Source organism: Suillus fuscotomentosus (genome assembly GCF_016647785.1).
Source record: "Suillus fuscotomentosus strain FC203 chromosome Unknown F5891scaffold_4, whole genome shotgun sequence".
In the NCBI taxonomy this organism is placed as follows: Eukaryota; Fungi; Basidiomycota; class Agaricomycetes; order Boletales; family Suillaceae; genus Suillus; species Suillus fuscotomentosus.
Window position 1 is genome coordinate 22,360 of NW_024539516.1, and position 25,190 is coordinate 47,549.

General features: G+C 47.7%; 11 protein-coding genes across 11 annotated transcripts; 5 read left to right on the forward strand and 6 right to left on the reverse strand.

Annotated features, from left to right (window-relative positions):
- Nucleotides 1-87: 87 nt before the first annotated feature.
- F5891DRAFT_1002132 (NADP-dependent oxidoreductase domain-containing protein) lies at nucleotides 88-1,800 on the reverse strand. The gene is made up of 9 exons (XM_041360224.1): nucleotides 1,637-1,800; nucleotides 1,459-1,567; nucleotides 1,256-1,386; nucleotides 1,091-1,194; nucleotides 959-1,040; nucleotides 814-908; nucleotides 635-760; nucleotides 524-576; nucleotides 88-473 (listed from the first exon to the last, which is right to left on the reverse strand). Exons 1-9 carry the CDS (start codon nucleotides 1,673-1,675, stop codon nucleotides 298-300), a joined length of 915 nt encoding a protein of 304 aa, XP_041231965.1. The 5' UTR covers nucleotides 1,676-1,800; the 3' UTR covers nucleotides 88-297.
- F5891DRAFT_465524 (uncharacterized protein) lies at nucleotides 1,767-3,473 on the forward strand. Its single transcript, XM_041371918.1, has 3 exons — nucleotides 1,767-2,114; nucleotides 2,170-2,333; nucleotides 2,398-3,473. Exons 1-3 carry the CDS (start codon nucleotides 1,854-1,856, stop codon nucleotides 3,272-3,274), a joined length of 1,302 nt encoding a protein of 433 aa, XP_041231966.1. The 5' UTR covers nucleotides 1,767-1,853; the 3' UTR covers nucleotides 3,275-3,473.
- F5891DRAFT_1181807 (uncharacterized protein) lies at nucleotides 3,395-3,992 on the reverse strand (the record flags this gene model as incomplete). Its single annotated transcript, XM_041366066.1, has 2 exons — nucleotides 3,395-3,681; nucleotides 3,737-3,992. 2 exons carry the CDS (start codon nucleotides 3,990-3,992, stop codon nucleotides 3,395-3,397), a joined length of 543 nt encoding a protein of 180 aa, XP_041231967.1.
- A 372-nt stretch (nucleotides 3,993-4,364) lies between these two features.
- On the forward strand, nucleotides 4,365-7,698 carry F5891DRAFT_1002136 (ribonucleotide reductase). The gene is made up of 14 exons (XM_041360225.1): nucleotides 4,365-4,505; nucleotides 4,605-4,632; nucleotides 4,680-4,741; nucleotides 4,788-4,845; nucleotides 4,894-5,035; nucleotides 5,089-5,209; nucleotides 5,261-5,602; nucleotides 5,658-5,894; nucleotides 5,944-5,980; nucleotides 6,015-6,168; nucleotides 6,218-6,842; nucleotides 6,893-6,969; nucleotides 7,061-7,418; nucleotides 7,441-7,698. The coding sequence occupies exons 1-14, from the start codon at nucleotides 4,462-4,464 to the stop codon at nucleotides 7,571-7,573; spliced, it is 2,418 nt and encodes an 805-aa protein (XP_041231968.1). The 5' UTR covers nucleotides 4,365-4,461; the 3' UTR covers nucleotides 7,574-7,698.
- On the reverse strand, nucleotides 7,699-8,960 carry F5891DRAFT_1002138 (uncharacterized protein). The gene is made up of 7 exons (XM_041360226.1): nucleotides 8,747-8,960; nucleotides 8,596-8,693; nucleotides 8,394-8,545; nucleotides 8,278-8,344; nucleotides 8,209-8,224; nucleotides 8,007-8,160; nucleotides 7,699-7,952 (listed from the first exon to the last, which is right to left on the reverse strand). Exons 1-7 carry the CDS (start codon nucleotides 8,909-8,911, stop codon nucleotides 7,891-7,893), a joined length of 714 nt encoding a protein of 237 aa, XP_041231969.1. The 5' UTR covers nucleotides 8,912-8,960; the 3' UTR covers nucleotides 7,699-7,890.
- F5891DRAFT_1002148 (transport protein Avl9-domain-containing protein) lies at nucleotides 8,961-12,417 on the forward strand. The gene is made up of 16 exons (XM_041360227.1): nucleotides 8,961-9,613; nucleotides 9,664-9,762; nucleotides 9,817-9,887; nucleotides 9,944-10,060; nucleotides 10,110-10,151; nucleotides 10,203-10,294; nucleotides 10,356-10,365; nucleotides 10,412-10,481; nucleotides 10,529-10,598; nucleotides 10,648-10,790; nucleotides 10,840-10,965; nucleotides 11,018-11,163; nucleotides 11,214-11,247; nucleotides 11,295-11,388; nucleotides 11,440-11,563; nucleotides 11,617-12,417. The coding sequence occupies exons 1-16, from the start codon at nucleotides 8,978-8,980 to the stop codon at nucleotides 12,266-12,268; spliced, it is 2,526 nt and encodes an 841-aa protein (XP_041231970.1). The 5' UTR covers nucleotides 8,961-8,977; the 3' UTR covers nucleotides 12,269-12,417.
- Nucleotides 12,418-12,532: 115 nt separating this feature from the next.
- F5891DRAFT_975214 (uncharacterized protein) lies at nucleotides 12,533-12,904 on the reverse strand (the record flags this gene model as incomplete). Its single annotated transcript, XM_041376492.1, has 2 exons — nucleotides 12,533-12,702; nucleotides 12,763-12,904. 2 exons carry the CDS (start codon nucleotides 12,902-12,904, stop codon nucleotides 12,533-12,535), a joined length of 312 nt encoding a protein of 103 aa, XP_041231971.1.
- Nucleotides 12,905-14,005: 1,101 nt separating this feature from the next.
- Nucleotides 14,006-15,454, forward strand: F5891DRAFT_1125357 (kinase-like domain-containing protein; the record flags this gene model as incomplete). The annotated part of the gene is made up of 4 exons (XM_041363957.1): nucleotides 14,006-14,443; nucleotides 14,496-14,772; nucleotides 14,830-14,954; nucleotides 15,011-15,454. The coding sequence occupies 4 exons, from the start codon at nucleotides 14,006-14,008 to the stop codon at nucleotides 15,452-15,454; spliced, it is 1,284 nt and encodes a 427-aa protein (XP_041231972.1).
- Nucleotides 15,455-16,524: 1,070 nt separating this feature from the next.
- F5891DRAFT_1002156 (uncharacterized protein) lies at nucleotides 16,525-19,440 on the reverse strand. Its single transcript, XM_041360228.1, has 10 exons — nucleotides 19,007-19,440; nucleotides 18,880-18,948; nucleotides 18,710-18,795; nucleotides 18,580-18,659; nucleotides 18,477-18,529; nucleotides 18,274-18,419; nucleotides 18,114-18,216; nucleotides 17,676-18,063; nucleotides 17,158-17,620; nucleotides 16,525-17,110 (listed from the first exon to the last, which is right to left on the reverse strand). Exons 1-10 carry the CDS (start codon nucleotides 19,094-19,096, stop codon nucleotides 16,972-16,974), a joined length of 1,617 nt encoding a protein of 538 aa, XP_041231973.1. The 5' UTR covers nucleotides 19,097-19,440; the 3' UTR covers nucleotides 16,525-16,971.
- Nucleotides 19,441-19,535: 95 nt separating this feature from the next.
- F5891DRAFT_1002164 (AMP deaminase) lies at nucleotides 19,536-23,046 on the reverse strand. Its single transcript, XM_041360229.1, has 15 exons — nucleotides 22,844-23,046; nucleotides 22,594-22,786; nucleotides 22,121-22,537; nucleotides 21,882-22,069; nucleotides 21,813-21,826; nucleotides 21,652-21,760; nucleotides 21,356-21,596; nucleotides 21,276-21,310; nucleotides 21,047-21,227; nucleotides 20,804-20,990; nucleotides 20,678-20,739; nucleotides 20,336-20,616; nucleotides 20,241-20,276; nucleotides 20,043-20,183; nucleotides 19,536-19,989 (listed from the first exon to the last, which is right to left on the reverse strand). The coding sequence occupies exons 1-15, from the start codon at nucleotides 22,976-22,978 to the stop codon at nucleotides 19,903-19,905; spliced, it is 2,307 nt and encodes a 768-aa protein (XP_041231974.1). The 5' UTR covers nucleotides 22,979-23,046; the 3' UTR covers nucleotides 19,536-19,902.
- Nucleotides 23,047-23,118: 72 nt separating this feature from the next.
- F5891DRAFT_466119 (carbohydrate-binding module family 48 protein) lies at nucleotides 23,119-25,080 on the forward strand. The gene is made up of 2 exons (XM_041371920.1): nucleotides 23,119-24,053; nucleotides 24,105-25,080. Exons 1-2 carry the CDS (start codon nucleotides 23,206-23,208, stop codon nucleotides 24,991-24,993), a joined length of 1,737 nt encoding a protein of 578 aa, XP_041231975.1. The 5' UTR covers nucleotides 23,119-23,205; the 3' UTR covers nucleotides 24,994-25,080.
- Nucleotides 25,081-25,190: the final 110 nt, after the last annotated feature.

The window sequence follows — 25,190 nt, forward strand, 5'->3', positions numbered from 1 at the left end:
GAATGTCTATGCATCTTCGGTTGGTAAGATTATGTAACGATGCATTAAAAATCCGTTTATCGCGAGTTATAATAGTGGCTGGCTGACTTTGCGCAGGGTCTCAGAATGCACTGATCAAGTCCAATACTCGATGCGAAACGTACTACTACATCATGGAAAGAAGCACAGAGTGTAAGGGCGTGGACACGAAAATAGTCAGCAACACTGGGTTGACGGGTGTAAAACAAGAAACACTGGAGACGCATTACATTGGCCTATCAATAACTCCAAACCCCGTTCGTACCTCCCCTGTACAGCTCATAACATGAAAAAGGTTGCAAAGCCAAGCACAATCGCAATAGCTAGCCACATGACCAACGATGAAGACTTTTCAAATCTGTGTTGCATTGCCAGCCTCGCAACAACCAGCTGGGAGGGAGGGCCTTTAGCACCGGCGTCATCGATGGCAGCAATTTCTTCAGCAGTGAGTGGGGCTTCATGATCTGAATTAGATTAATGTCACATTTCATGGTTCAAGACATACGAAGATCTTCAACAGCGAGGTACTCTTGAAGGCGTTCCTTGCTCCGGGTCGTGCTTCGGTGATGAAGGTTAAGTAAGACACGAAAATTACATAGAAAGTAGATAGACATACGTGACGATTGATACACCTTTACTTCTGACCCAGGAGAAAATCACTTGATTCGGAGTTGCGCCTATGCGTTTAGCAGCGGCGTTAACAACCGCATCCACTGGTCCTCCAGGATTCTGCGTAATAGAACTGGCCATGCAGATTTGGAGCGGTGAATTATTTGGAGCAGTCTGAGGACTTACTTCAAACTTCCATATGCTTCCACTATGATATTCCGTTTTGAGCAGTATTCAAGCAAAGCTTTATGTGACGCATAGTTGTATGGGTGGAATCTGATCTGCTCGACAAAGTTCATTGGCTGTACTGGGAGTAAGTAGACGAATCTACTTGGTTAACGGCAGGTTTCGTGACCGCAGTCTTGAGAAGTTTCTGGAGGTCCTCTAAGGTAAAGTTGCTGACGCCAATGCTCCTGATAACTATGAAAACCAGGGAGACACGTTCAAATCGGAAAGGACACACCTTGTTAATCCGTCTTTCTTCATCTTCTCAAGCTCTTGCCATACGGACTCAGAAAAGAGCGCCGGGAAGTGCACCAGATACAAATCAACATAAGAAATACCAATCTCAACGAGCATATCATTGAGTTTTCCGGTTTGTTGAGGTGAGTAATATGTGATTGCTGACCTTGTTCAGACTTTGGTGAATAGCTTGCTGTGATTTCCCAGGACCACTGTATTTGGTGGTGATATACAGGCTCGAGCGAGGAAGACCGCTTTCCTTAATAGCCAGGCCCACGTAGGTTTCTGTCTGATAAACTTTATACAAGAACAAATTTTGGGACATGAGGTTCTTTTCATCGTTGCGATTGGAACTTAGAAGTAACATACACTGTGCGGTGTCGATATGAGAAAATCCATTCTCGATAGCCTGGCCCACGTAGTCTGAGACATCCTTGAATTTCATGGTGGACCCTGTGCCGAAGGCTATTGTGGGGAACTAGGACGCAGCACAGGACATATCAAGTCTTGGCATGGTAATGCAAACTTTCATGAAATACTACGATACCTCATTTCCATCGTTAAGGGTGACAGTACCAAATGGCATAGCTGGGAGTAGATAGGGAGGGAAGTGCGATGGTCATGAGAGCATGGTAGAAGTTCAAAGACATCCCAGCATCCGATTCCGATTCCGAGTCTTATCACAGCTGTTTTCAAATTTGTCTTGAAATGCTCTGAGCGCGGGGAAATTAGGACCTTTTGTTAGACTCTATCTTCCGGACCGCATGACAATGGAGGGCCCCGTCACGCCATTCGTCCCGTTAAATGAATTCTCTCCAGAGCCAGACATAGTGACAGAAGACCAACATACGCATTCACCAGTGCGAAAGCGAGCGCGCCATACTGGTAGCATCAGCAACACAGCATCCGAGTCTAGACAATCTCCTGTCATGGTGTTGGAGGAATCGAAGGCTCCCGTGAGGGACGATGCATACTACATGGCTGATGGGAGCTGCATTCTTCGTGTGCAGAACACGTTATTCAAAGTATGATCTGAAGTGAGGTTCATGCCCACGAACTGAATGATTTGTGGTGCATTAGGTCCATCGCACAATCTTGTCCAAGGATCAATCATCCTTCGGGCCTATGTTTACACTCCCACAAGGTGAATTCGGGGAAGAAGGGGTGTCAGATGATCATCCCATCGTTCTGCAGGGAGATACCACGGAGGAGTTCAGACATTTCCTCTGGGCACTCTATGCCCTGTGAGTGTCATTTAAGTGTCTGCAAGGTCCATCTTTCTCATACTCGAGTATTGGCTCATAACAGACCTTCAGAACTAATGATAGTCCAGTCTCCAAAAGCCGATCTTAGCCGACTAATAGATATCGCGAAGGTGTCCAGCAAGTACTCTTTCAAGTCGACAGAAACATGGGCATTGGACGCAATCCAAGAGTACCTTGAACGGAACACATCCCCCTTCTTCAACGACAACCCTCTAATTCGCATGTTCCCCACCCTAAACACTCGCTCTTCGGCTCTTTTGGAAAGTGAAGGTCAAATTGCTCGCTTGATCAGACTTGCTCAGATGTGTTCGCACTCACGTCTGATGGACACGATGATTCAACTTCTTCAAAAGCTAATGTCTGGCTCTTTGCATCATTCATATCTGGCCATGACCCTCGCGGATGAGTTTGACCTTAGGGACTTGCGAGGCGCGGCGTATCTCGAAGTCATGCAAACGTCGGTCTTTGTTTGCCCCGGAGTGGCTAATGATCACACATACGTGGAGGGTGACATTCAGGAAACGAATGAGGGGCCGCAGCGGCTGGTGGTCAGCCCGGTGCAGCAGCTGAGACTTCTGTCGGGATACCACCGCCTTTCTAAGGCATGGGACAGATTGCGTGCTGTCCCTCCGCAGTTCGAACACTCGCCGTCCTGCGGTGCGACGTGGCACCAACATGGATGCACTCAGAGCTGGACAGATTTCTGGAAGGAGAAGACGAGGTCAGAAGGCGTGCTATCTCTCGGCTGCGCAAATGTCCTCGGGAGATTGGGCATCATTATCAAGGAGTTTGACAAGTGGGGATCTGCAACATATATGCACCACGATTGCAAGTCTGCGGCAAGACGGTCTATCCACGAGAAGGTGAAGCAAATGCAGCAAGCGTTGCCGGATTATTTTACAGAAGGTGGTGAATATTAATGTCCATCTGACTCGATATAATACATTCCATACGTACTACTGCTAGTTATTGTACTTGTACGAATTTCTGTTGTTGAATAAGCAGGTTCGTCAATAGAATAGAAACGGCCACGACATAAGTCAGGTTGTCCCTAGTCGCCCTTTCCCGGCAGCGGTCCTCATACTGCTGGAAGTGGGAGTCGCATGAGTAGTGTTGCGTCTATTCCAAGGACCATCTTGTATGTGGCTTGCTTCGTTTCCTATTGAGGCGCCCATCATGTTCTGTATCAAGTTCTCCACGTTGTCAGCTGAAGGTAGTTGTTCCTTTCCAATTTGAGAACCGTTTATGACTGCTTGCTGAAATATTTCATCCTCCTCTAGCTGTTGAACACGCTGTCGGAAGCCACGTAATATTTCCTCAAACAGCACTAGCTGGAACGATCAGCAAAGGAACTAGTGAAACAAGGATGAAGTTCAACACACGCTTCTGTTCTTGCGGATCGCTAGGACAAATTATCAAGGGATCTTTCAAGCTATGGACTTCATCATGTTTCGGTTCATCAAGTCGAAGGCTGGCGATCCACTTTCGCTCGAAAACATCCTGATTCAATCCCGAGTCAGATAGAGACGTGTCATCGGGCCCGTATGCGGTTCCCACAGAACTTGCAGGAGAAGGAGGACGAATTACAGGAGAAGCATATGCAGGGTCGCCAGCATGGATCTGTTGAGTGTGTGGCATCAGAAACCCTGGACTAGCGGATACTATGAATGAGTCAGAACAAAGTCGGACCCTAAGTCGCTCGGATGCTCGCGCAAGCAAGCCACAACAACACGGTACGCGATTTTCGTTGATTAGCGTGTCTAACTCGTGACATTTTAAGTAAACGTGCCAGAAACTCTTTGTCTTCAGTCTTGTTTCACACTTTGATATATGCACACACGTACATACCAGCCTGAACGTTTTGAATGGCACAGTGGGAGAAGAGCTCACACTTACATTGAATTTACATTCGTTCAATTCTTGTTTGCTGAACGCGTGACGGATTCTGATTATCAATCCTATCTGGGTTGTTTGGCTGAGTAATGCACACGCCACTTAAATTCTTCGCGACGCGTCTTTCCTCTCCTTCATCTCGCCCACTACCAGACTCAGTTTTCTTGTGCTATTTTCCTCCTGCTTGATTGTAATCATTGAGGAACAACATACCATGGCTTTCGTGTTCAAAAGAGGTCAGTTGTTCCTGAGTTTGGTGTACAGTAGCTGATTGTGTGTTCCTCTGCACAGATGGGTAAGCAAACGCACACCGAGAACATTTGTTTCAACACCATCTAACGCGTTATTCACGTGTAGTCGCAAAGAGGACGTTAAATTTGACAAGGTATGTTCCCACTAAGCTGTATAGTGCGTCGCTCACTGCTTGGGTAGATCACAGCAAGGATAAACAAGCTTTGTTATGGCCTTGACCTTAACTATGTCGAGCCGATCGAGTTAGTCGACAGCTTTGTCAATTTCATGTAACTAATTGCTCCGCAGGGTTGCCAAAAAAGTCATCACAGGTGTATACCAAGGCGTCACAACCGTTGAGCTCGATGTAGGTGTCTATGATATTTTGCCCTGTTCACTCATTGACCTGAGATAGAACCTTGCCGCCGAGACGGCAGCCTATCTTACTACGAAGCACCCTGACTACGCTGTCCTCGCTGCGCGTATCGCAATATCAAATCTCCATAAAGAAACCAAGAAGAACTTCTCCACTGTGGTGAAAGACCTCTACGAATACAGTATGTTTCCACATCTTTGGTGTGCGTTTTGTATTTGACTTTTCATCGTCAAGTTAATCCTAAGAATGGAAAATCTGCTAGTTTGATCGCTGATGATGTATATGAGGTTGTACGAAAGAATGCTGCTCGTCTTGATTCTGCAATCATCTATGACCGTGACTTCAGTTACAACTAGTGAGCACGATCGTCAAGATGTACGATGATATTGTACTGATCCTTTTTCAGCTTCGGCTTCAAGACTCTCGAGCGGTCATACCTTCTGAGGATCAATGGTCGTGTTGCCGAACGTCCCCAACATATGATCATGCGTGTTGCTGTGGGCATTCACAAAAACGATATTGAAAGCGTGATCGAGACGTACAATCTTATGTCTGAACGATTCTTCACACACGCGTCACCAACTCTGTTTAATGCTGGCACTCCTCATCCCCAACTTAGCTCATGCTTCTTGGTGTGCATGAAAGATGACTCCATAGAGGGTATCTATGATACCCTCAAGACTTGTGCCATGATCAGCAAGACCGCAGGTGGAATCGGCTTGAGTATTCATTGTATTCGTGCTACTGGGTGCGTTAAATTAATTCATGGCATTTTGCTCAAGCAGTAACATTTTGCCTTATAGCTCGTACATTGCTGGAACAAACGGCTACTCGAATGGCATTGTTCCTATGCTTCGCGCATATGATGCCACAGCACGCTATGTCGATCAAGGTGGCAACAAGCGGCCGGGAGCTTTCGCGATTTACCTTGAACCATGGCACCCTGACATCTTCGATTTCCTCGACCTGAGGAAGAACCATGGTAAAGAGGAGTCGCGCGCCCGTGACTTGTTCTACGCACTGTGGATTTGTGACCTGTTGTATGTGTTCGACCGTAATCCCCTAGCCACCCTAACACTCCCTTATCAGCATGAAACGCGTCGAATCCAATGAAAATTGGTCGCTAGTTCTGCCCAAACGAAGCGCCTGGTCTTCACGAGGTTCATGGCGAGGAATTTGAGGCTCTATATGAGAAGTACGAGATAGAGGGACGCGCACATAAGGTCATTCCAGCTCAAAAGCTGTGGTATGCTATCCTTGAAGCTCAGATTGAGACTGGTGGTCCTTTCATGGTCTACAAAGATTCCGCTAATCGTACGTCAAATGACTTCGCGGCACTTTCTTTGCTCACAATCATCCGTAGGCAAATCGAACCAAAAGAACTTGGGCACCATCAAGTCGTCCAACTTGTGTACTGAAATCATAGAGTACTCGTCGCCGGAGGAAACCGCCGTCTGTAACCTTGCCTCTCTCGCTCTCCCTACTTTCATCTCGAACGGCAAGTACGATTTCCAAAAGCTTCATGATGTCGCGAAGGTCGTCACCCGCAATCTTAACCGCATCATCGATGTAAATTACTACCCCGTTCCGGAGGCTCGCACTTCCAACATGCGCCACCGTCCCATTGGTCTTGGTGTCCAGGGTCTCGCAGATGCTTTCATGATTCTCCGTCTACCATTTGACTCACCGGAGGCAAGGCAACTCAATCTTCAGATCTTTGAGACCATCTATCACGCTGGACTCGAGGCCAGCTGTGAGGAAGCTGAAAGGGATGGGCCATACGAGACTTTCAGGGGTAGTCCCGCCGATCTCGGTCAACTGCAGTATGATCTCTGGGGTGTCACTCCCTCTGACCTTTGGGATTGGACCAGTCTCAAGGAAAAGATCGCACAAACTGGATTGCGGAATTCATTGTTGGTTGCACCCATGCCAACTGCATCAACTAGTCAAATTCTCGGTTTCAATGAATGTTTTGAGCCCTACACCAGGTACGTTTGACTTCCTTGTCACGTCTGTGCAAGCTGACGCGTTCGATTAGTAATATCTACACTCGTCGTGTTCTTGCTGGTGAATTCCAGGTTGTATGTCCCTGGTTGCTCAGGGACCTTGTCGATCGTGGGCTCTGGAATGACTGACATGAAAAACATGATCATTGCTCATAATGGCTCCGTCGCCAACATCCCCAGCATACCAAATGATATTAAAGCCATTTACAAAACCGTTTGGGAGATCTCACAGAAGAAGGTTATCGACCTCGCTGCCGACCGTGGAGCATTCATTTGTCAGAGTCAGAGTTTGAACATTCACTTGCAGTCGCCTACTGTAGGCCAACTGACTAGTATGCACTTCTATGGCTGGAAGAAGGGCCTCAAGACTGGCATGTACTATTTGCGTACTCGTCCGGCGGCGCAAGCCGTTCAGTTCACTATCGACCAGAGCGTGCTCAAAGCAGCCAAGGTGCAACAGGGCGAATCCGGCAAGGCTGCCACTGGCATTCCTACCCCTTCCGCCTCTCCATCCCCTCTTCGCCGAGTTCCTCCACCATCTAATTCGAATGACAACAGGTGTTGCGCCGAGTTCGTCGAGCCCCAGTGAAGCTCCTGATGTTGACCCCGAGTATGCCGCAGCCCTTGAGCGTCAAAGGGAGCGTGAGCTCGAAGAGGCAAAAATGCTGTGCTCGCTGGAGAACAAAGAAGCCTGCCTCATGTGCTCTGGTTAACGGAGGTGGTATGCTGTTGGCGTGGTCGGTATTTATTTGCATCGTCAGAAGTTATTCAATCATGCATTCCTTGTCCTTTGTTACCCACATTTGTTCTCATTTCTCGGCACGATTGTATACCAGCTGTTGTAATTGTAATTAAATAGATGGATTTCGGTCTGTCCCCAATCTGACAATAAGGATATACACTAGTGACAGAAACTATAAGCATACAAGGAAAACGTATAATGTAAATAACAGGGTAGCGTCCTATGGTATATAACACAACACCAGCCTCCAAAACGGTGACAATACACCCACTGACTATAAGGCCACAATTATAGTCGATTGACAGTCAGGATCGCAATGCGTCCATCTTGTGCAATGGCATGATTGATTCCTGAATGGCAAGTCAAGAATGACCACGTAGTGAAAAGGAAAGAAAGCTGCTGACCTTTGTATCCTGGTTCGAGGAGGCCGCTCCGCCACTCCACATCAGCCTGCCACCACCTGCCATTCCAATGGCTGACAGATGCAGCGGCTTCGACGAGGAAATCGCGACCGATGTTATACCCGTCCGGGATTATCATATGGTTTTTAGTGGAGTCCTGCCAGAAATAAATATGGTTCCTAAGTTCTACTCGCGTTCTACTCACCATTTCCTTGGAGACACTGGGAATGGAGTATCAGTAGTGGTAACTAGAAACGAGGAGTTTGGTGCTTACGCCAAAAACCATGCTCCCGTATCAATTTCTGAGCCATTCTGCTTCCAAGCGCGGAAGTGGTTTCCTCCTAGATACCGAATCACGAAAGATTTCACGAAACGTGGAGGAAGACGAACCTGCTATACTTTCCCAGCATGTTCCCCACTTAGGGAAGTAGTATTGCCTTGCTAGAATATGCTCGGATTTCTTGCTATCGCCGTCACCGAGGTCTGCCTTGTGGACATGACCATAATGAAGTCCTAAACACTCCTCAGAAAACCCGATGGACCTTGCAAGGCACATCAATGGGGCTCGAGCATGAAGCAACAGGTGGCCCACTTGTAATACAGACGGAAGCCAGCATCCGTCAAAATGAAGGGATCTGACTGGTTAGATATGATGACATTTAGCGGTTCCCCGTATCTGGGAGTCGTGAACTGCAAGTAAACTTGAACATGACTGGGATCGTATAAGTTCACGAAGTACTTACGTCTAGAAACCGTCCACCATTATGACGTGGATCGGTCCAACCAATCTCAGCTTTAGGAAGTTCTAATGTAGTCCCAAATATGTATTGTAGGGTATCCATGAAACGGGTGGGGAGTGCCAGCGCAGAGGTGGCCAAAACCAGAAGAATGACGCTGGACTTGACCATAACGAGAAATCTTCAGTCTTGAGAAAGACTTGTTCAAGGTGGTCCAGGTAAGCGCAGCAGAGATTCATGTTCTCAGACTCGTGTAGTATCAATGCGAGTGAGCATGGCAACCACGTGGGTGCTATGGCTGTGATTGGCGCTTCTGAGTTTCCTTCGCCAATCACGTCGTCAATATTCGACATCATGTCCAGCACTGAGAGGACTGATTTTGAAGAACATATCACCGATGGTTCTATCGTAAATGATCACAGTGAATTCGATGACGACGATGCCGATGCCGATACTGCTTCTCAGCGCTCAATTTCTCTTTCCTCTCCTCCACATTCGCCAGGACACGACCACAATGCTGCTCTACGCCCTCAGGATTTTTTTGCTAGACGTGGATCACAGGATGACTCTTTAGATATTGATTTCAACTCAGAAATGGACGATGTAAGCGACTCTTTCAGCGAGAAGAACGCTCGGCGTGCTAGTTCGAATGCATCTGCGGCTCCTTCTGCAGCTCTGTTTGACGAACCGAAATTCAACACCCCACATGCTATGACTTATCCGCCAACCCTTTCATCAGGTGCAACGGACACAGATTCATTCACTTCTGCAGCTTCTTCGTATTCGAAGAAAGCACGGCCGGAGTCTATGTTGCTACAACCTCCCGAAGGCCCATTAGTCCTAGGCATTGCACTCATAGACTTCAATCATCTGGTATGATGATTAAACTTACCTGCGTTACTTTCGAAGCTCATACGACTTAGGTTGGTCCGAAGATCGAGTTCTGCCATGGCGACATTTTCGAAGATGAAGAGATCTTCAAGATACTTCCCTTCCTGGCCCTTCCAGACGGTGCACATATGGTAAGCACAACGAAGCGTGTGCACAAAACTGCTCTCATAAATACCCTCATACAGTCTTTAGAAGATTATTCTTACTTTCATCTTGTTCCAAATGCTCCAATACCTACCACCATCTTTGGCATCTCGTGCGGATTATTCTAAATCGTTATATGCGTGTCGGGCCCTAACTTTTGGTCTACAGATGTAATCGCCAAATACCAGCCTCTGTATTACTTGTTAAAGATGTAGATGTAACTCGGTCAATTGTTCAAAAGGCTGTCGTGGTCCTGGCATCGAAGCCAGTCTTTGGCCCCATTCGGTTGGTCTGCAATGCCACGTACATACCCTTTGACTATATGACTTGTTAGGGATCGCTTGGGTGTGGTTACACGTGCACTGTTTGAACAACGGTGAGCTTGAAAGTCGCCTTGATGAGCCAAGTCTAACGTTGCTTTCATAAGCGACTTCTCGGATACCAGTATTCTGGTAGATTTCGGCGCGTCGCTGGAAATCTCCCTTCGCACACAGCTAACCGAAAGCGGATTGTATATTGGTGTGTCGGGAGAGCTCGTCAAGACGATTTAGGCACATCTGATCTCTTTGTATTCATGCAGGCACAAGCATGTGAGTTGCGTTAGTACTGACCATCCTGAGAAGCTGACGTGGGTAGCCGGGAGTTTGTCCACACCTTCCGCCACCGCACGCTTATTCTATTGAAAGCCCTCATGTGTCAGAAGAAGGTTTGTTGTAAACATTGAAAACGCGATCCATATTGAATAAATTCTAGATTATGTTCTTCGGTCACCCAGTGGAACGATTGTGTACTTACCAGTACTCGCTCATATCATTGATCCCTGGTAATGTTTTTTTTTCTTTTTCTTTCTTGATCCTCGAATTCATATTCAGGCTTATTACAAACGCTGGAGGATTCCGGATCCCCGCCTCTCGCAGCACGTGCACCCACACTTTCATGCCCACAATCGTTACAAACTTCAGATCGCAAAAGTATGATGGCATATATGGGTCTACCGCTAGATATTTTCGGCAAGGTATGCTCTGCGCTGCACAACAATGTGCAAAGCTGACCATGTGGTTCAGGATGCGTTCTTCCAACCGTACTTGCCCTTGCAACAGTTGGACCTCTTAAAGGATTCACAAGGCTGGCTATGCGGGAGTACGAACACTATCGTGACTCAGCAGAAGGAGGTTGAGTTGTTTATTAATGTTGGTCTTTAGATGCCATCGAAGCAACTCGATGCTCACCTTTGCTTTCCAGACGGAGACAGCCACACTAGAGTTTCGAAATTCTAGGTTGGAGCGGCTAATGGGTCTGACAGCTGCCGACAGAAAATGGATGGATGAGATTGTTCGAGACGTCAATGATGCCTGGGACGATGCAGATCCAATGAAGCCTACCATGCAGTGTGTCACATTGTGGAATTGCCCGGTTCCAGTTCTCATATGTTTGACAGCTTCAAAGGCAGTGATGATTACTTGCGAGCCAAGGTTGCGTTAGCTTATGTGTCAGATGCGATTTGACTTATATTCTGCAGTTCGAAGAGTACGTTTCCGCCGCGCTCGCATCTGTTCGATATAGAGAGTTCCTTGCAAAAGGGAAAGTGAACAATGTGATCATTACTGGAACAGGTAAGTGTCGAGCGTGTACAACAATAATCAACATTCACAACATTCGTGCAGGAGGGGATGATAACTCGATCGACGACTTCAATCCACTTTGGATTGCCGAGTTCACCAAAACCAATGCATATGATGTGTGGCAAAGGTCTACAGACCCTATGCTCTTCGACATTGTCGAGCCACGGTTGGACAACTTGTTCCAACGATTCTCTCAAACACTTAGTTTTACCCCGACAGTCACCCGTGCAACGAGAAGCCCACTGTCGTTGGAGACATTGGAATACGATTGTCCGAAGGACTTCAAGAACTGAAACTAGAGCAACAACTAGCTCCGACACGAGACGCCATTTCACGCACCATCACCGCTAGTTCAACGAATTTTTTCAAAGCAGTCGAGGGCGTCCGTGGGCGGTGGCAGCAGCAGCGCACCACCAGCTCTGCTTCATTCAGCTCCGATCTTGCGAGCAGCATGTACGAGACCCCAGTGGAGGTTTCAAAATTGGAAGCGGGGCTGTCTTCGTCCCCCGTTTCTGAGGGGAGCAAGCCTAGTCCTGATATCAGCAGACAGACGTCGAGAGATTCCGTGCTAGGTACACTTACGCGGCCCGTAAGTGTTGCCCAAGCCGCCTCAGAAGCAAAGGCAGCGTTGGGAAACTGGGGTGTAGGTCTGCAGTCTTTCTGGTCCGGCCGCGCTTCACGGTTTTCCATGTCTCGCTCGAGCATTACGAGTGTAGCATCTACAGATTCGTTATCTAACTCAGGCACAGTACAACTTCCAACATCGCCGATATCGCCGCGCCCGAGCGTGGGTACTGTGGAGGAGGAATCGGAGCATGATTTGGATCACAAGGGATATGAGTCGCAAGAGCCAGGTGGGATTGCTCTTTGAACTGGTTTTGAACCTCATCACACATAGACCTATGTACTTCATTGCATCGCAGTTACAGTTCGCGCAATGTTTGTAATTGACATGAAGCAAAGACGCAACCATGCATCATGAGCCTAACCCAACTGTCACAATGAAGATAGTAGACCTCCTGAGCTCTTTCCCGACTAGAGGGTACCATTTTCTTTTATAGTTGGCGTTTCTACTTTGGTGGCTGTTTGACCCGCTTAACATGCCCCCATCTTCACATGAAATATCATGTCACATTTAGATAAAACTTGTCTCCAATTCTGCACTTTGCATGATCGATCGAGTTCGCTGTTGCCCACAGCGAGTGGCTTGGCTGTCGCCATCTGATGGATCAATCATTTTGCTCTGAATCACGAACGTGAGATCAGGTCCACAGATGCCGATGATGATCCCAATGAGGCCAGATTCTTTACTATACCAGAATTATGTGTACTTGGAGTACATCATGGATGCATAATATGACGTACGAATAATTGCCTTCCGTCTCCAGTTACTCACACGCGTACGGATCTTTACCATGTCCGTGTACAACCGTGTAGTCAAAACTGTCGTCCGCTTGACTGTGCGTGCCAAAACAGTTTCAGTTTCTCGGACAGTATTTGTATACATTATGGGAACTCTTGCAAGAGGATGCTATCAGCAGTGTCGGTAGGCATTAGCCTGCGTTAGTGTGACGGTGTACATATGGGCGGGAAACTACCAGAGTTGGAGCGACCCATTTGCATTAACTCCCATGAGTCAAATCTAACTGATGTCGAAGTCCACCAAATTAGTTGCATGACGATCGATCAGACGAAGCAGGCACCTTCGACATGAAATCTTATAGAGCGTGCACCAAGTGTTTGGATACAGAGCAACCAACCGATCCGGACAAAGGCCCAAGGGTCGTGCAGAGTTCGAACGACACAATAACGGGGTTGACAACGCAGTCCAAAACTAGATTTCCATCGCACGTCGTCATGACTGGGCGTAAAAATATACCTGAACAGTGAATGATGATGCTAGACAAGAGAGAGTCACGCCTAGACACGTAAGGTGGTATCGCATACGTTAGGTCGTTGTGATGGGTGCTCAGCAACGTTGTGACATATGCTACGCGGTATCCAGATGATGGTCTCTATAAAGAATACAACTATAGGCTGTGAGCGTAGAAGTTTAATCATCAGCATCTGAGTAGGCTACATACCTGCAAAAATAGTGCTGGAGATAAGCGATGACTCGGTGCCGACTTGCCCGTCTGCCTCATCAGTCAAGGGAGAAGCTGGTAGCAAAAGACGCTTGTTCCATAGACTCGCTGGACTGCACAGCATGCAGTTCCATGCTTGGTTAAGATGTGATGGATTGATATCAGTACACGCCAAAGTTCGAGGAAACTCACGATATAAAGTAAATCATGATGAGACTCTGGCGTGTCTCCTACGCAAACTGCCAACCGTGTGACCATAACGTTGAAAAGGCCCTTTCAACCAAGGTACTGTAGTTATTGAATGGTTTCCAGCCAGGACGCACCGAACGACGAAGCTGAGGTATGCATTAAGTCACGATGGCCACTGTTCAACGTTCAACGTTAATATTGATATGTAGCTTATGTAATCCACTCGAGCCTTCTAATTCTAATGTGGTCGACTCAGAGTTTTGAACGTTCTGAACATTGAAGCAACTGCCTGAGCCCAGCCTTGCAAGTTGGCCTTGGCGATCAAGAGTTGATACATGGCTACACCAATCCGCAAGAAGCGCAACTTCAAGGCTTTGCAGCTTGATGTGCCCGCGAAACCAAAGGAACCAGAGCCAGTACCCACAAGGGTTGCTCCCGCAACTACAGCGGCGAAGGGCAAGAAACGACCTCCACCTATGACACTCAACGCCCCGAAATTGGGAGTATCTAACGCCGTTCAGGATCCAGATGGAAATCTTGCAAACGCAGCAGGCGCGCCTACTTGCACCATTCCCTCAGCTTCTGCAAATACGCGGAGAAATACATACCACACTCACCTTTCCAACACGCTAGCAAACCTTGATATGAATGCCGAGACGCGTTACGATCTTCGTAATGAGGATCTAAAAGACCTTCAGGAGCTTGGCCAAGGCAACGGCGGGAGCGTCAAAAAGGTAGAACATACACCCACCAACACTATCATGGCCAAGAAGGCAAGTATATCTATGTGTCAGATCTATATGTCTTTTTAACTGTTACTTCTAGATTGTTCTCATTGATGCGAAGCCTTCCGTGCGGAAGCAGATTCTCCGCGAACTTCACATTATGCATGATTGCCATTCGCCATACATCATCTCATTCTATGGCGCATTTCTTTCTGATCCAAATATCTGCATTTGCATGGAGTTCATGGACAAGGGTTCTCTTGATGGAATTTACAAGAAAATCGGTGCTATCGATATTGAGGTCGTCTCCAAAGTTGCGCTGGCCGTGCTCGAAGGCTTAACCTATCTATATGACGTACACCGAATTATTCATCGTGGTGAGCTTAAACACGGACAGCCTTGGTTTTTTTCATCGAGGTTGACGGTTGCATTAGATATCAAACCGTCGAATATCTTGTGCAACTCGCAAGGTCAAATCAAGATATGCGACTTTGGTGTTTCCGGTGAACTCATAAATTCCATCGCCGATACCTTCGTAGGAACCTCAACCTATATGAGTGTGCGTCTGTATTTCTTGCGTCTTCCTTACCAAATCTATAAGGCTATCCCAAACAGCCCGAGCGGATACAAGGTGCACAGTACACCGTCAAGTCTGATGTGTGGTCTTTGGGCATTTCTCTCATAGAACTTGCCCTAGGACGGTTCCCCTTTGCCGATTCAGATCCGGATGACTCCGACCTTTCCGACTTTGAAGGTACCTTGTCGCCTGGTTGCATCGGACTTCCACCGAAGAAAGAGAAAGACAAGACGTCAAAAAAGGACAAGCGGAAGAGCAAGGGTGTCAGCCTACAGGGAGGTGGAATGATGATGAGCATATTGGAACTGCTCCAGCATATCGTTAATGAACCTGCCCCACGACTGACACCAGAAGGGCGTTTCCCTCAGGAAGCAGAAGATTTCGTCGATAGCTGTCTGCTCAAGGACCCTGATGCGCGGAAACACGCCAAAGGATCTTTTGGTACTCCCTTCTTATTTGTTGCATCCGTCGTGTCCTTCTGACTGTGTCACCTCAGAAACATTCTTGGATAGACAGTGCCAGAGCATCAAGGTTCGATCTCGAGGTTTGGGCGAACACATTCTGAGTCCATTGTGTGATTCCCCTTGTATATCTCATATACCCCCTTATCCGCCCTCCCACGTCATATTAATTCATCCCTGCTGCCATTGCTCTGATTGCACATTCATCCTCGCGCGCGGTCTGTATTATAGAAAACCATGGAATAATATTCCTTCAGACAACTTGATGATTGGAAGCATGCGTCATCTATTTTGCGCCAAGTACGTGCTCTGAGGCGATGTTTCATCGCTCACATTTCCAGACTGCGAAGACCCCTCATCTGCGCTGTGCGATGCTTTTCCCACACCGCTATGTAATACCCGTGCTTCCTATGCCAGTGATGACTGTCATTCATTCATAACAGCACCAATATTCCACTGTCTGGTTCCCATTTTCAGTGCACGATCGGCGGGTTTCGAAGTCCCCTGAACATTGCTTGCCACATCCTGACCAAGCACCACTGCACCAGACAGTGTCGCTCGTCAGTGAGCCGGGAGTGGCTCGTGCGCTCAGAGAACTGACGGCTGTTAATGCTAGGAGGCTGATCGTTAAGAGATTCATCTAGGTCATTCCACATCGTAAGCTGGTTCTACAGGTTGGTGACTAACCCTTACCGTCAAAAACCACCTATAGTTAAATCACGGGTCTGTTGTTCGCCGGTGCCAGCGCTTACTGTTTGCCTGTTAGCATCTGATATAAGTAGCTGCTGCTTATAATAAACCTGAAAACAGCATTTGCGCCAGAACCACCCCCTGAGAAGAATGGAAGCTCTTTTGACGGCCCAATCATGTCCGCTGAGACGGGGTGCGATGATTTAACACAAAAGATGACTTCTAGTTTCGGGTGGGACCCGGTTGTGGCACCGCTATATATGATGGACCTTCTTGAAATAAGGTTTACATTTCAGCAGTTTCACTGTGGAGTGCAGCATGTCGATTCAATTGGAGGCAGTGTACGGCATGTACCATGAGGCTCTCTCCGCATGTCAAATATTACGATACACCTATTTCCTCTTCATACTTGCACTGCCAGGGAGGACTCCTGAGGGCTTCTGGATTGAAACTCTCAAATTTGTGGTGGCGTCCGGTGCATATGACCCTGAAGGCCGCATGCGTCAGGGCCGGACAACGGGGTGTCCAATTGATTCAAACGTGCGATAATTCCACGATCGAAGGCCGGCACAAGTAGAGGCAATTGCAGCATTTTCCGAGACTCACAGAATGCACGGTCGAAACACAAAAACTGGTACCGGCTTAAACGTGTGGTCACATTATTATTACAATCACAAAGCGAGTTATAGACAGGTCCGATGGAAGTCTCAGAATATTACAGGGCATAAACTCACTCAAACAGCGTAACGCTAATAATATCCCTCCGGGTATTCGTGTTACGGGTTTGAAAGGTTTCTATCGTAGATGTGCATCAATACGGGTGGATGAAGGTCCGGTCGTCGTCGTCATCATACATAAGCCACTTGATCGTGGAGGTATATCGCTCGTGGCTTGTATTTCAGGGGTATGTAGTCCATACGCTCCTCAACGGATGAATGAAATTTGGGATGCCGGTAGGGAATAACGCGACCTTTACCCAGATGGAACCTGTCCCCTAGAATTAAATAAGTTCCTCGCAGCGACAAGTAGCTCACCTCCATCTCTTGTGCCATTTGCCATGCGCATCTTGCCATGCACATGGAAGGGGCAAGATTTCAAGAAGCCACCAAGCCTTCTGAAGCTGCAACTGGTCGAACAAAGGAGCTAGAGCATCGCAAGTTTCAGGATTTGAAGGTGAGGGTGTAGTGGGGGGACCGGTGGGAGAGCTAGAAGGGGCGGGTGAGGGTACGGTTTCTACGAAAGAGGACACAACATCGATAGACACGGCACTGAGACGAGGGTTGTCCATCATCAGTTGTGACTTGCCGGTCGGTTCCTCTGTAGCAGGAGGCGTTGGTGAAGTAGGAAAGCTTGATAATGGCATGCTAACGCGCTCAAGAGCTTCCTCATCAAAAACGATGCCACAGTTAGACAGGATGACCTGCTCAACCATCCAGCGAAGAGTGATTTGCCCCAACGAGACTTTGACAGAGTTCTCAACACTTCCGCCACCTATGTCTGCTCATGTTGTGTTCAAAGAGAATTTGCAAGAACAAAACTTGTGGACGCTCACCACTATGGCATCCCGAGAACCAGACTTCCATGACATCTGTTGGCAGTGTCGGCTCTGTGTCAGGAATGTCAAGCACTTCCACACTTGTCTGGTCCTTGACGACAGTGGTTTCCCCAGGCTTGTCAATAACAATCTCGATTGTGCTCTGCTGGCGCAAGATCGTCTTGGTGAAACCACGCTTCAGTCCTTGAAACATCTTCTTCCCCGCGAACTTCTTCGCACGTTTCATACCTCGAGGGAGTTTATTCTGCAACGAACCAATTTCATCGGAAACATTGTCTTCCAAAGCTGTAACAATTTCAGATAATCTTGACATTTCGACAAAGTCCGGATCAGGTGCATCTGTGTGGGGACGACGGTAAAGTTCTGGCAGGAATTTAACGCGGTGCTATTGAAGATAGTCAGTACCAAGTTAAGCGGGTAATGGGCTTAATTGACCTCGTCGAGAGCCAAAGCTTGTCGAAATGTCTTGATCAAGGAATTAGAGTCTGCGAATGGGAGTGTCTGACTCCAGAGCACTCCAGTGCTTTGTACGGTCTCCCTGAAAACAAAAACAAAAGTTGGTTGTGGGTGGCTGGACATACTAGGAACAACTTACCAGACTCCTACGAACTCCACCTTGACGTCACGCGAAAATGTCTGCTTAAATCCTGCAGCAAGCGCATCTGCTTGTACGCCAGTCGTTTTATATGCATCGTAGGCAAAGCTAATTTGTTGGAGGTCGGATTTTGGAAGCAGTCCAACCTGTGACGAAGTCTTATTAAGGAAAGCAGCTCACATCTATGATCAACAATAACTGACCTTGTACAACATTCCCGCCAACGCACGTGCGGTATATGCTCCTCGAGAAAAACCTGTCTTGAGTTCAGTGAAATCTGTCGTACTCCCAAGGCGAATGTCTCACCGAAAAGACAAATCTTATCACCAGGCAGGTAGTTATCCATCAAGAATCTGTAACCTTCCATGACATGGGCGTCCAGATACCTGCATATACTCAAGCAACGTCGAACTTTATTTCAGCCTGCCGTACTCACCATGCAAATGCTTCATCCAAGATCTTCGCAAGCCAAGTGAACATGGGGGATACCACTCCAGGAGAAAAATACGTCCCAACACCAGCCTGGATAATAAGAGTGGATTTGAGTTCCCTTGCTGCGACTCGCGATCACATAGTGCAGTCGCTGGAGTTTATCCGTGTACGCACCTGGTAATAGCAGAGTTGGCTATCCGTATCTTTCTTTAACAATGAGACGAACTTGACGACATTCGTGTTCTAAGGGTGTGCCATTAGTCTCTGTATTCGCGATTGTGTATGATTTTTGGAGCCTCACCGCCGCATTGTAAAGCCCTGCGGTACCGTCAAAGCATGCAATCAGAATTTTCGGCTTCCTCGATACCTGGCTTCCGCCAGGGTTTGACATGATATCGAGCGGTCACGAACGAGAGAGTGGGAATATGCGTTCTGTGGGGCTGGGGGTGATGTGGTCGCTCACAGTTGTAGGAATACTCTACCAAAATTTACGACGGGGTGTTATCAGCTCGGAAGGGAACGTAAATTCTAGACCGAAACGAGACGGTTTGATTTTTGTAGCCTCCGGGGGAGGGGGCACAGGTGTACCAATCTGGTGTTCGGGGTTTTTCTGATCGGATGGTCCTAGTTGAAACGGCATAGTGTATCAGAAGAAGGAACCTCTGACACCGTCATATCGATTTGCTTGCGATCCACAGCTGCCCACTGTGGCTCGAAGTCAGATATAATGGTAGGTTCTGGTAAATACGTAAAGTAGCACTAGTCAATAAATGATATGGGCGCTAGGCTCGGGCCGGCACAGAGAACAGCGGAATCCCACGCTTCAAAGTCCGGGATGTTTCAAATTGCTCCACTCAGTCGATAGTCTTTCATGTTCCAAGCCTCGTGTAGTCCTCGTGCAGGACCGATTCAATTGTGCGCCTTTCTGCTCCATATAACACTCTTACTTCACAACCCGACTCACGCACACACACAAATCCGGCTCACTGGGAGGCGCTTGTATCAACCTTTCCTTGGCCTTGGAACTTACAGTCTCTTCGTCAGATGATCAGCCCCAGATCAGGCAAGGCAGAACTATGTCATGTGAAAGCACAATCTATATCTGGAACTTTGAGAAGCTATAGCTACACTTGTCTAAGAGAAAATGGGGTACTTCCAATGCCACTATCACCGAACGATGCCAGATCGGGCTTTCGACTATGCGCAGTGCTGTTTCCTGATCATCGCAAGTTCCTCAAGTAGCGTGCGGTGCCGATATGCTAGTCGAAGATTTGGCACGTTTGTCTGTCGTCGGTGAATACATAAATAACTCGAGTATATGGAAATAGCTCGCTTACCTTATGAATATCATTGCCTGCAGCGCCTGGTAAATACCACTCTTGACCGAGCCAGTGCCTTTTGATCTCCATCTCAAAGCCACTTTGGATCACAGAGTTGCGAGCGAGCTCTGCTAGTGAACTCTGAGGAAGCTTGTAGATCTGTCATGTAGGTAAGCCACCGGTAAATGTTGGATTGGTAATCGGTAAAAATATTACATGGGCTGCGACACTGTACTCTTCCAGTAGCGGTTCCTGTTACCACGATGTCCGAGTAAGCGAACAACAACGGTGTATCAGAGTCGGGGGCTCACCTTCGTAAAGTGGAATTGCAATGGGTCATCGGTGCTTAAACTCACATTCAACCCGACTTTGAAAAAGTCAGGAAGCGGATTGCGCTCATAGGTCAGGAACAGCGCATTATTACTCAAGGGACTCATAGCTAGCCCAATTTGTTTCAGGTAGAACAAGTACTGCAACGCGGGAACTTTGCGAAGCAAAATTCCATGTGAAATCGAGTGAGATGTAAGAAAGGCCGAGGTCAGGTGATCCGTGTCTCCTGCTTCACCAGCGTGAGGCCGGAATACGAACGTGTCTGCGTGGCAGTCAATTTCATTGGTGAAAATTTAAAAGGCAACGACAGAAAAGAAACTCACTGAACCCTCGTGCCTTACGCCAGTGGTTCAAGCTAGCCATATTGGCATACATGTAGTACATCCTGTGGCCGTGGTTATCCGATATTCAATTGACGAATAACAAATAGCAAATAAGTGCTTACTCACCAATAAGAAAACGGAGGATTCTGCTGGGAGTCCCAGAGTCGAGGAAAGGGGAATTTGCGGTGGAATCGACGTTCCGCCTTAGATTCGTCATCCACGCTGTCGAAGCCGACGACACGTTGCAAAAATACATGAAGCTCAGGGTGCGACTGAGGATCCTTCGTGACCTCAAAGAGTGGGCGGAAGACATCTATAATCACAGTACATTGTTGAGATGGATGAAATCATGGAACAAGAAAAACTGACTGATGACAATTTCCTCAAATGTGTTGATTGCACCGGTCTCCTTGTACACTTGATACAGTCGAGGAACTTGAATGAGCCAGCGAACGTTGTGTGAGAAGAGTTCATTTTTTATGATCCATTTCGCAAGCTTGTCCCACTCATCCACGGATCTACCGTAAATACTGACACGCCATTCGCAGTTCTAAGGATATGGTAAATATTCCGAGGGTCACAGATAAGGCATTCGCACCTGGTATTTACTCTGCTCCACGTCATTCATGACCTCTGTGACATGTCAGATTGATGCGGAAAGAGCACAATAAAGCACACCTCTGGTGATCTCAGCGAAGTATCTACCATCTATTTTATTATCTATTTTCAGGAAAATTTCTCTCAGCCTGGACTCGCCGATCGGATTGTACTTCAGGTTGAATTTATCGAATCGGTGGAAGGAATCTTGGTGGGCATGCATATCGAGCGTATTGATGGACAGATCGTATGCGCTCAGCTTAAGCGACTGAAACACTTGTTCCAGCGTCAAGTCTGTCCCATCACGAAAAATAACAACGTCCTAAAGTGGCGAAACGTCTGAGCAGTTGATATAACACAGGTAAATTCATACAAACATGAGGGCTGCGTTTCATCTTGGATTTGATGAACCGCAAGAGGTGCTTCTGGTTCATGCAACTTGCTAGATGGACGTGCGTGTCCACCTTTCGCACATTGTAGAAGTCCCTTGAATCACTTAAATCAGCCCATCACCTTGTATGTACAAGGGAGGAAGCACCTGTGCGGCACACTCTGCAGACGAATACTTCATAAATGTTTGGGATGGATTTCGGTGGTCTCCACGCACCTTCATGTCAGCTAATTCTTGAGATTCGTTTAAGAGACTGTACATCTCGAATTTGCTCGTAAGATACTTGAGCCTACGGTATGCCATGCTTTTCGCCGGACCATCGGAGATAACACCCAGGACATAGTCTAGATCAACGAAGTATTCCCTGATAGTGGGTATATCGAAGAGTGGTTTCTTGGTTCCTGCTGGGAACAGGATTGAATCGAGCTCCTCTGGCAGAAAGGGAGCAGAATTACCATCAGCATTCGTGTATACTTGATACACGCCTTTGTCATCTATTTCAAACACCCACTCATGATTGGTGGGTATGTGGCATTGAGAGAAATCGAATTCGTTGTCCGGTGTGAGGCGACCATCTGCGCTAATGACTGTTTCTTTTGCAGTAAAGTGCCAGTGAGGTGGTGGTGGCGGCGGATATATGACCCAGGGCTCGTGAGGGCTATTCGCGGATGCAGCTAAAGATTGGTTAACATCGGGTTTGACCCCAGAAACATCCGCCAGGCCCTCAGCCACGCCATGAAAGACGCCGTCATGGTCTCTGGGGTTATCCCCCAGCCTCTGTAAAGATTTCGTGATATATTTGTCGCGAAGCTCAAGGCATTTCTGAAAAGACTGGACGATACGTGCAAGCTCTGGGGTCATCATGGCGTCCACTGTAGAGACATATAACCCTGAGGGGCCAGATTAGACACGTCAAATAAAGACGAACTGTGGTGCTGAGCATCCGAAACCTGTTCTTTATCTTCATCGTCAGAGAAAGGTGACGGGTGCAACTCTTCAGTCGTTTGAATTTGAAGGGCTTCACGAATGGAAGACAACTTGAAACTGTTGGATAGTGTACCATCTGCCTGAGGATGCGCGACGTCGGAAGTGCGACGTAGAGCCCATTTTTGTTCCTCCATCTGATTATTCAGTATTATAAGAGTCCGATGCACGTCTGTCCGAAAACACGTTCTCACTTGTTGGAGGCTCTTTTCATCGGTATAACCATAGAATCCATCTCTAGTTTCCGGGATAATCAAGCCAGAGCTCGATTCGACGACAAAATTTGTTGCTGGAGTGAGTGGCAGGGTAGGAGATCCATTTCCACTCATATTTGCAGTCTTTGGTAAGAATATTTGGTTATGGTGGACGTGATGGTTTTACTTAGAGTGCAATGATGACATTCAAAGTTATTTATATTAGATATTATTGTTATCGGGACTTATCCCTTCGATAATAAATATTGTACAACCTCTTCTTGACACCATCGAGCTCAATAATTGCAACGAGGACGAAAACGACGTCTTCAACGACGAACAAGGACAGGCATCATCGTGAGATGGGAAATACTGCATCAAACACCAATCAAAGTTCACGCTCACCTGTCCCGAGCAGAAGAATTGACTCATCTGCGCGCCGACAAGCTCCATCACATTCACCATCACCCAATCCCCATCAACCCCATCGCTCGTTACGGACAAAGAAAAAATCGCTCGAACTTCCTGATCTTGCCTCTCTCTCGCTGACACCAGCAGCATCATATCACAACTCTGGGAATTCTTCCCCCTTATCACCTTACCGTCGACCACTGAGAACAACTTCCCCAATCCCGATTCCGAATCCTGCTTTTAACAATGGAACGATGAATAATGCTTCAAATACAGGCACTTCCCCTCGTGGGCGTCGGCCGGATTTGAAAACCGCAAACAGAGTTACTGATACGGGAAACTACTCCGCAGAACTACTCCTAGATCACCCTCCATCCACGCATATCCCGGTGCATCATAACCCTCGCACACGAGGGAACTTCAGAGGCGCGCCTTTGCAATATAATTCCACTCATTCTTTTCCTGTGCGCGGTCAGTCTGCTCAGCCTCGTATGCAAGAACTCTATGCCGAAAGTGAGATTGAGGCATCTGAGCAACCTGATCCATCTGGCTTCATCCAGGAGACCGTCCATTCAACCATCCCGCTTGCCCTTCACAAAGCGGAGGAGGAGATGGCCAAATCGGCAAATGTTGACACCGACGGGGAGAACGGGCAACTGATGAATCGACCAGATCAATCACATGAGGAACCAAAGGAACCCGTCTCTGTGAAGATTACATGGAATGGGGGTGGGAAAAGCGTTGTCTTGGTTCGTGCTGGAGACGATGATTGGAAAGGTCGTCTGCCTATGGAGCCCGAGTACGTCGTCTCCTTTGTAGCCTTTGCCCTTATGTTAATAGCTTGTCATAGCGATCCATCGAGCGATAAATCATGGTCCGCATGGGTACCGCTCTTGCCTGGTACCCATCATATTCGATTCATCGTTGATGAACAGTGGCGGGTAGCAGATGACTTGCCAACTGCCGTTGATGATGAAGGTAGTCTTGCAAACTACGTTGCTGTTCCTATCTCCGGTTTGACTCCACCCCACGTGTCGTCTGTTGCCCCTGCTACACCGGGGCGCCCTCCACACCCTCATGCGCACTCCTTCTGGTCAACGACAAGCTCTACTCACGGCTCCATTATGGATACAAGCGATTCAAAGGGTACGCTTGCAAAATGGACGGATGATATCCCCGCAGGGCTTATAGCAGCTGCTCGGGAGGAAGAAGCCTACCTAGCGTACACAGCTGGTCCCGAGTACGATCAGACACCTTATCAATATGTCCCTACTCCCAACATTCCACCTGCTCCTGGACTGCCACGGCATCTCGATAAACTGATACTGAATGCGAAACCCGGGCAGTCTCCCGCAGGTAACAGGGGCAGGGAACGTGATCGGGAACGTGAACGTGAAAGGGAGCGCGAAAGCAAACGGCGGCAAGGACGATCCCTTTTGGGAATGACGAGCACTGTTGCTCGTGAACTTCACAAGGAGGAGAGGACTGCAGAACTAGAAGCTCCTGCAATCCCTATCACTACGGCAAGTGGCACGGATGTAACCAGTGCACATCTGGCAGCCCCTGCGCATACTCGGTTGGGTCTTGATGGTCCTGGGCTCAGCGATGACGCTAGCGTTCTTCCTGTTCCATCTCATGTTGTCTTGCATCACTTAAGTACCAGTGCAATTCGCAATGGTGTCTTGGCCGTGGGTAATACCACGCGATATCGCACGAAGGTTTACATTTTCGTATCATAGCATCCATCACGATTACTGACCATGAAACCGCAGTATCTCACGACCATCTATTATAAACCTACATGACGATTTTCCGTTTATCTTGCCTTTCCGGCTGGCACAGTTGCATCTGCAATCAGGAGATCGGCCTGAATGTAGCACAATAATTCGACGATTTTTAGATCCTCGGTCTGCTATCTCGACGGCTCTCGAAGGCC

Excerpts from the sequence above, each read along its gene's own strand:
- F5891DRAFT_1002164 (XM_041360229.1), bottom strand. The coding sequence starts at position 22,978 with ATGAGTGGAAATGGATCTCCTACCCTGCCACTCACTCCAGCAACAAAT. Across the intron at positions 21,311-21,355 it reads CTTCGCTGAGATCACCAGAG|AGGTCATGAATGACGTGGAG; the intron begins GTGTGCTTTATT and ends GACATGTCACAG. Across the intron at positions 21,228-21,275 it reads TGGAGCAGAGTAAATACCAG|AACTGCGAATGGCGTGTCAG; the intron begins GTGCGAATGCCT and ends CCATATCCTTAG.
- F5891DRAFT_1002156 (XM_041360228.1), bottom strand. The coding sequence starts at position 19,096 with ATGTCAAACCCTGGCGGAAGCCAGGTATCGAGGAAGCCGAAAATTCTG. Across the intron at positions 18,949-19,006 it reads CAGGGCTTTACAATGCGGCG|AACACGAATGTCGTCAAGTT; the intron begins GTGAGGCTCCAA and ends GCACACCCTTAG. Across the intron at positions 17,621-17,675 it reads GTTCTCGGGATGCCATAGTG|ACATAGGTGGCGGAAGTGTT; the intron begins GTGAGCGTCCAC and ends CAACATGAGCAG.
- F5891DRAFT_466119 (XM_041371920.1), top strand. The coding sequence starts at position 23,206 with ATGGGAAATACTGCATCAAACACCAATCAAAGTTCACGCTCACCTGTC. Across the intron at positions 24,054-24,104 it reads CGTCTGCCTATGGAGCCCGA|CGATCCATCGAGCGATAAAT; the intron begins GTACGTCGTCTC and ends AGCTTGTCATAG.
- F5891DRAFT_1002148 (XM_041360227.1), top strand. The coding sequence starts at position 8,978 with ATGTTCTCAGACTCGTGTAGTATCAATGCGAGTGAGCATGGCAACCAC. Across the intron at positions 9,614-9,663 it reads TCATAGACTTCAATCATCTG|GTTGGTCCGAAGATCGAGTT; the intron begins GTATGATGATTA and ends CATACGACTTAG. Across the intron at positions 9,763-9,816 it reads TTCCAGACGGTGCACATATG|TCTTTAGAAGATTATTCTTA; the intron begins GTAAGCACAACG and ends ACCCTCATACAG.
- F5891DRAFT_1002138 (XM_041360226.1), bottom strand. The coding sequence starts at position 8,911 with ATGGTCAAGTCCAGCGTCATTCTTCTGGTTTTGGCCACCTCTGCGCTG. Across the intron at positions 8,546-8,595 it reads GGCTTCCGTCTGTATTACAA|GTCCATCGGGTTTTCTGAGG; the intron begins GTGGGCCACCTG and ends GTGCCTTGCAAG. Across the intron at positions 7,953-8,006 it reads CCTCGAACCAGGATACAAAG|GAATCAATCATGCCATTGCA; the intron begins GTCAGCAGCTTT and ends CTTGCCATTCAG.
- F5891DRAFT_465524 (XM_041371918.1), top strand. The coding sequence starts at position 1,854 with ATGACAATGGAGGGCCCCGTCACGCCATTCGTCCCGTTAAATGAATTC. Across the intron at positions 2,115-2,169 it reads TGCAGAACACGTTATTCAAA|GTCCATCGCACAATCTTGTC; the intron begins GTATGATCTGAA and ends GTGGTGCATTAG. Across the intron at positions 2,334-2,397 it reads CTCTGGGCACTCTATGCCCT|ACCTTCAGAACTAATGATAG; the intron begins GTGAGTGTCATT and ends GGCTCATAACAG.
- F5891DRAFT_1002136 (XM_041360225.1), top strand. The coding sequence starts at position 4,462 with ATGGCTTTCGTGTTCAAAAGAGGTCAGTTGTTCCTGAGTTTGGT. Across the intron at positions 5,036-5,088 it reads GAAAGACCTCTACGAATACA|TTAATCCTAAGAATGGAAAA; the intron begins GTATGTTTCCAC and ends TTCATCGTCAAG. Across the intron at positions 5,210-5,260 it reads CGTGACTTCAGTTACAACTA|CTTCGGCTTCAAGACTCTCG; the intron begins GTGAGCACGATC and ends ATCCTTTTTCAG.
- F5891DRAFT_1002132 (XM_041360224.1), bottom strand. The coding sequence starts at position 1,675 with ATGCCATTTGGTACTGTCACCCTTAACGATGGAAATGAG. Across the intron at positions 1,195-1,255 it reads TTCACCAAAGTCTGAACAAG|ATTGGTATTTCTTATGTTGA; the intron begins GTCAGCAATCAC and ends ATGCTCGTTGAG. Across the intron at positions 761-813 it reads GAAGCATATGGAAGTTTGAA|TTCTATTACGCAGAATCCTG; the intron begins GTAAGTCCTCAG and ends CTGCATGGCCAG.